Source organism: Cebus imitator, unplaced genomic scaffold (genome assembly GCF_001604975.1).
Source record: "Cebus imitator isolate Cc_AM_T3 unplaced genomic scaffold, Cebus_imitator-1.0 Scaffold52, whole genome shotgun sequence".
NCBI classification, from domain to species: domain Eukaryota; kingdom Metazoa; phylum Chordata; class Mammalia; order Primates; family Cebidae; genus Cebus; species Cebus imitator.
In genome coordinates this window covers 7,063,260-7,069,409 of record NW_016107367.1, presented here as the reverse complement: position 1 = coordinate 7,069,409, position 6,150 = coordinate 7,063,260, and the positions used below count along the sequence as shown (strand labels likewise).

General features: G+C 36.6%; 1 protein-coding gene across 3 annotated transcripts in view; it reads right to left on the bottom strand.

The window, feature by feature from the left end:
* Positions 1 to 6,150, bottom strand: part of ATG2B (autophagy related 2B) — a 90,819-nt gene that overhangs the window by 63,272 nt on the left and 21,397 nt on the right. For all 3 annotated transcript variants that reach the window (XM_017528175.2, XM_017528176.2, XM_037738348.1), the window contains exon 6: positions 5,662 to 5,841. In XM_017528175.2, the coding sequence (XP_017383664.1) occupies positions 5,662 to 5,841 (180 nt within the window). The remainder of the gene's footprint in view (positions 1 to 5,661; positions 5,842 to 6,150) is intronic.

Below are 6,150 nucleotides of genomic sequence, written 5' to 3'. Positions count from 1 at the left end.
TTTTTGTATTTTTAGTAGAGACGGGGTTTCACCATGTTGACCAGGATGGTCTCGATCTCTAGACCTTGTGATCCACCCGCCTCGGCCTCCCAAAGTGCTGGGATTACAGGCGTGAGCCACCGCGCCCGGCTAAAAAACAAATTTCAATTCAATGTAAGATGGTAACTGAAACAAAACATCTCTAAATTCAATATGGGCAGTCTCCTATTTTTGTAAAAATGTGTTCCTAAAAACATAGGCTAAAACTGAATATATGAAACATAGACTTACACACTACTCAAGGTAATACTATTCTGAGAACTTAAAAATAAAAAATACAATCTTTCATAACATTTTGAATCCACTGTTGAAAGAGTGAAGTCTAATGTACATCAGAAAGAGATTAAAGATCTGACATTTCGAGCACCCCTAATTAATGCCATCTTTATTTACGCTACATTTTATGATATCTACATTTCTCAATACTAAAATCCAGAACTTGTCTTTTTCCATTTAGCATCATTTACATTAAATAAAAACAAATTATACTCAAATACTCATCATTACACAAAAATTACTCTATAGGAAAGGATAATATCTCTAAATATTAAATATTGGCTGGCACACAATGCCACTATGCAATTTTTCCAGATGTTCATTTGTCCTAATATACAGAACTCTAAAAGTAACATGTATTTATACATTTATACAAATGTATACATAATGTTTCATTATAAAAGACATTTGTACAAATCAACACATTATGTACAAAAGTTTGGGTTTACATAAATATAAAAGCATACATATAATTAACCAAAAAGGAACTATAAAAGTTATTGCTATGCTTCCTCCTCCTTACAGACATGGCAAATGCATTCCCCAAGGACATAAGCATATTATTATTAGTATTAGTTTCCCAAGGACGTTTCCTCACAGAGGATTCCCTGCAGTTACATAACCCTTTGACTATCTGTTGTTCTGCTAACAATCCCAACGTGTTACTTACAATAGGGCCTTATGACCTTGTGAAAGGATTTTGCACCATCTGAAGGACAGAGCAGTAAACAAAAGGGGCCCAAGTAATCAGTAATAGTAATGTCTTCATTCCAACCCTCTTCCTCCTCCTCCAACTCTAGTCAGAGGTTCCAATCCAAGGAGAGATTTCCGGAGATTCTTCAATGTAACATGGTAACTGAAAAATCGTTTTATATATATTCACATGTGTTTAGTGGCTCCTTCTTCCATGTCCCCATAGCAATTTCCATATCCCTTACTCTATCTTTTACCGGGCAAAGATTGTATTCCACTCATTTTTGCATCTGTCCCAAGAACTTGGACAAGTAAGCGACGAGCATATGGTGGTCACTCAAACATCTACAACTAGGGAGATCAGTAAATAAACAGATGAATAAATCCTGGTATCTTCTTAATTAAAACTACATTTTATAGAGATTATATAATTTGTTTTCAAAGTAGTGAAAATAATGCTTAACAAATAATTTTTAGCTAAGTAAATGCAAGTTTCCTGGTTCTCCATAAGACTGATCAATATGATTCCCTAAGAGACAAATACAGTTGTATTTATACAGTGTCTTTATACAGTGTCAAAGGCACTGTATCAGAGGCAGAACCCTCATACACTGTTGGTAGGGATGTAAATTAGTATAGTGTATATAGTACCACTATAGAGAACAGTATGAAGTTTCCTCTAAAAATATGTTTTTGTATGCTTTGTCAAAGATCAGTTAGCCGTAAGCATTTGGCTTTATTTCTGGATTCTCTATTCTGTTCCATTGGACTAAATGCCTACTTTTATACCAGTACCATGTTGTTTTGCTAACTACAGACTTATAGTATAAAGTCCAGTAATGTGATGACTCCACATTTTGTTCTTTTTGCTTAGTATTATTTTGGCTATGTGGGCTCCTTTCTGGTTCCATATGAATTTTAGGGCTTTTTCTAGTTCTGTGAAAAATGACAGTATTTTGATGGGAAATGCATTGAATATGTAGATTGTAGTGGGCAGTATGGTCATTTTCACAATATGCATTATTTCCATCCATGAATATGGGATGTGTTTCCATTTGTTTGTGTCATCTGTTCTTTCAGCAGTGTTTTGTAGTTTTCGTTGAAGAGCTATTTCAGTTCCTTAAGTATATTCCAACTATTGTCTTATTCATTTTATTTTATTTTATTTTATTATTTTATTGCCCCTGTTGTAAAAGGAATAGAGTTCTTGATATGATTCTTAGCTTGGCCATTGTTGGTGTATAGCACTGCTACTCATTGGTGTGTATTGATTTTGAAACCTGAAAGTTTACTGAATTCACTTATCAGATCTAGGAGCCTTTTGGATGAGTCTTTAGGGTTTTCTAGGTGTATGATCATAGCATTGGTGAACAGTTGTATTTTGACTTCCTCTTTTCCAATCTGGATGTCCTTTATTTCTTTCTCTTGTCTGACTGCTCTGGCTAAGACTTCTAGTACCATGTTGAATATAAGTGGTGAAAGTGGACATCCTTGTCTTGTTCCAGTTCTCAGGGGGAATGCGTTCAACTTTTCCCCACTCAGTATGATGTTGGCTGTTAAGTTTGTTATATATGTTTTTTATTACTTTGAGGTAAGTCCCTTCTATGCCTATTTTGTTGACAGTTTTTATCATAAAGGGATGCTGAATTTCATCAAATGCAAAAACAAAAATTGGGTAAAGGACCCCCTATTCAATAAATGATGCTGGGAAAATTAGCAAGCTACATGTAGAAGAATTTACTTGGATCCTCATCTCTCACCCTGTACAAAAATCAACTCAAGATGGACCAAAGATGTAAATCTAAGAATTGAAACCATAAAAATTCTAGAAGAAAATATTGGAAAAACTCTTCTGGACATTGGCTTAGACAAAAATTCATGACGAAGACCCCAAAAACAAATGCAACAAAAACAAAAATAAATGGGACCTGATTAAACCAAAAAGCTCTGTGCAGCAAAAGAAATAATCAGCAGAGTAAACAGACAACCCACAGAGTGGGAGAAAATATTTGTAAAATATGCATCTAACAAAGGTCTAATAACCAGAATCTACAAGGAATTCAAACAAGTCAGCAAGAAAAAAAAATAATTACATCAAAAAGTAGGCAAGAGACATGAATATACATTTCTCAAAGAAGATATTTAAACAGCCAACAAACATGAAAAATGCTCAACATCACTAATCATCAGGAAAATGCAAATTAAAACCACAATGAAACACCACCTTACTCCTGCAAGAATGGCCATAATTAAAAAGTCAAAAAGCAATAGATGTTGGGATGGGTGTCACAAAAAAAGAACACTTTTATACTGCTGGTAGAAATATAAGCTAGTACAACCACTATAAAAAGCAGTATGAAAATTCCTTAAAGAACTAAAAGTAGGCTGGGCACAGTGGCTCATGTCTGTAATCCCAGGACTTTGGGAGGCCGAGGAGGGCAGATTATAAGGTCAGGAGTTTGAGACCAGCCTGGCCAACATAGTGAAATCCTGTCTTTACTAGAAATACAAAAATTAGCCGGGCACAGTGGCATGCACCTGTAGTCCCAGCCACTCAGGAGATTGAGGCAGGAGAATCCCTTGAGCCCGGGAGGCGGAGGTTGTGGTAAGCCGAGATCGCACTACTGCACTCCAGGCTGGGCAACAGAGCAAGACTCCATCTCAAAAAAAAAAAAGAACTAAAAGTAGATCTACCATTCGACCCAGCAATCCCACTACTGGTATCTACCCAAAAGAAAAGAAGTCATTACATGATGCACACGCAGCACGATTCGAAATCGTAGAGATACGAAATCAACCTAAATGTTAATCAACCAACGAGTGGATGAAGAAAATGTGGTGTGTGTATACACACACACACATACACACTATGGAATACTAACTCAACCATAAAAAGGAACAAAATAGTGTCTTTTGCAGCAACTTGGATGGACTGGAGGCCATTATTCTAAGTGAAGGAACTCAGGAATGCAAAACCAAATATCATATGTTCTCATTTATAAGTGGGAGCTGGGCTATGAGAATGTAAAAGCATACAGAGGTATACAATGGATCGTGGGGACTCAGGAGGAGGGGAAGTTAGGAGGGAGGTGAGGGATAAAAGACAACATATTGGGTACAGTGCACACTGCTCAGGTGAAAGGTACACTAAAATCCCAGAATTTACCGCTAAAGAACTCACCTATGTAACCAAAAACAAACTGTACCCCAAAAACTATTGAAATTTTTGAAAAAAGAAAACAAAGGGACAACAACAACAACAAAAACTAAAAATAGAACTTCCATATGATCCAGCAATTTTACATTAGGTATATACCCACAAGAAAGGAAAGCAATACACCAAAGAGATATCTGCACTGCCATGTTTACTGCACACTATTCACATAGTGAATATATGATACACACACACACACACACACACACACACACACACACACACACATTCTGAGCCAAAATATGGACTCATTCTAAATGTCCATCAACAGATGAATGGATACAGAAAATGTGGTATATACACCCAATGGAATTATTACTCAGCCATAAAAAATAATGACGTCCTGTCATTTGCAACAACATGAACGGAACTAGAAGCCATTACGTTAAGTGACATAAGCCAAGCACAAAAAGACAACGCATATTCTCACTCATATGCAGGAGCTAAAAAAAGGGGATCTCATGAAGATACAGAGTAGACTGATGGTTACCAAAGGTTGAGAACAGTAGGGAAATTAAGGGAAAAAGATTATAAATTTATTTATTACCACTTAACTATACACTTAAAAATAGTAAAGGTTTCTGGTGAGGTGCCTCATGCCTATAATCCCAACACTTTGGTAGGCTGAGCAAGAAGGATCGCTTCAGTCCAGGAGTTCAAGACCAGCCTAGGCAACATAGTGAGTGAGACCCTGTCTCTACAAAAAAATAATACAAAAATTAGCTAGGCATGGTGGCATGTGTCTATAATTCCAGCTACTTGGGAGGCTAAGGTGGGAGGATTGCTTGAGTCCAGGTCCAGGCTGTAGTGAGCCAAGATCTTGTCACTGAACTCCAACCTGGGCAACGGAAGTAGAACCCCACCTCAAAATAAAAGTAAAGGTGATAAATCATACAGATTTTATGCCAAAAAATTTTAAAGCTATGAGAAATGGAAAAAGCCTATCTCTTCACAAATATTATACAACTATATAAAAATTGTCATTCTGTTCAAAATAGGTAGATATTTTTAAATATATATAGTTTTAAAAACATCTACACTCTTCTTGCTTTCCAAATCTCTTTTCCTCTAAACTTAATTTTATGACAACAGAAATAAATTTTTAAATAAATTCCTAGTTATGTGAATTAATGAAACCATGCCTAATACAAAAAAAGAGAGGTTTTTCGGTTTCAAATTGTTGGAATACGGGAGAATGAGTGTAGAAGGCAGCTCTTTATAAAATCTGAGCTGCAACAGTAGGGCAAAGGCAGTCCTCACATAAATTTTGTGGCCTAGGACAGAAGCATCAACTGACAGTAAAAATGCTAACTCAGTGACAGCAGTATACATTAGTTACAGGATAATCTGCAGTAATCAATCAATGAATCACTGCATAGAATAAAGAATACTTGTACTTTTATTTTGGTTTTACTATAGAAAGTGAAACAAACACTGACCTTAGCTCCAGGAAGTACTTCATTCTGTTTCAATGTGAGACTCAACTCCAACCTACCAATTAACCCTCCAATTTGCACTGGGTCAGAGGGTGCTATGTCTGGTAAATTTCTAGTTAGCTGTGGGTGTGGCTCATAAACAATTTTGGGGTTCCAGCTTGGTGACAGCTTTGGCTCAGTTTCCTGAATAAGGTGACAAAAATAATTATTTAAAATACTTTCATATAAATAAAATGAAATGTAAAATATAAATGTCAACTTAAGAATAAAATATTTGCCAGGCGCGGTGGCTCAAGCCTGTAATCCCAGCACTTTGGGAGGCCGAGGCGGGTGGATCACGAGGTCAAGAGATCGAGACCATCCTGGTCAACATGGTGAAAGCCCGTCTCTACTAAAAATACAAAAATTCAGCTGGGCATGGTGGCGTGTGTCTGTAATCCCAGCTACTCAGGAGGCTAAGGCAGGAGAATTGCCTGAACCCAGGAGGCAGAG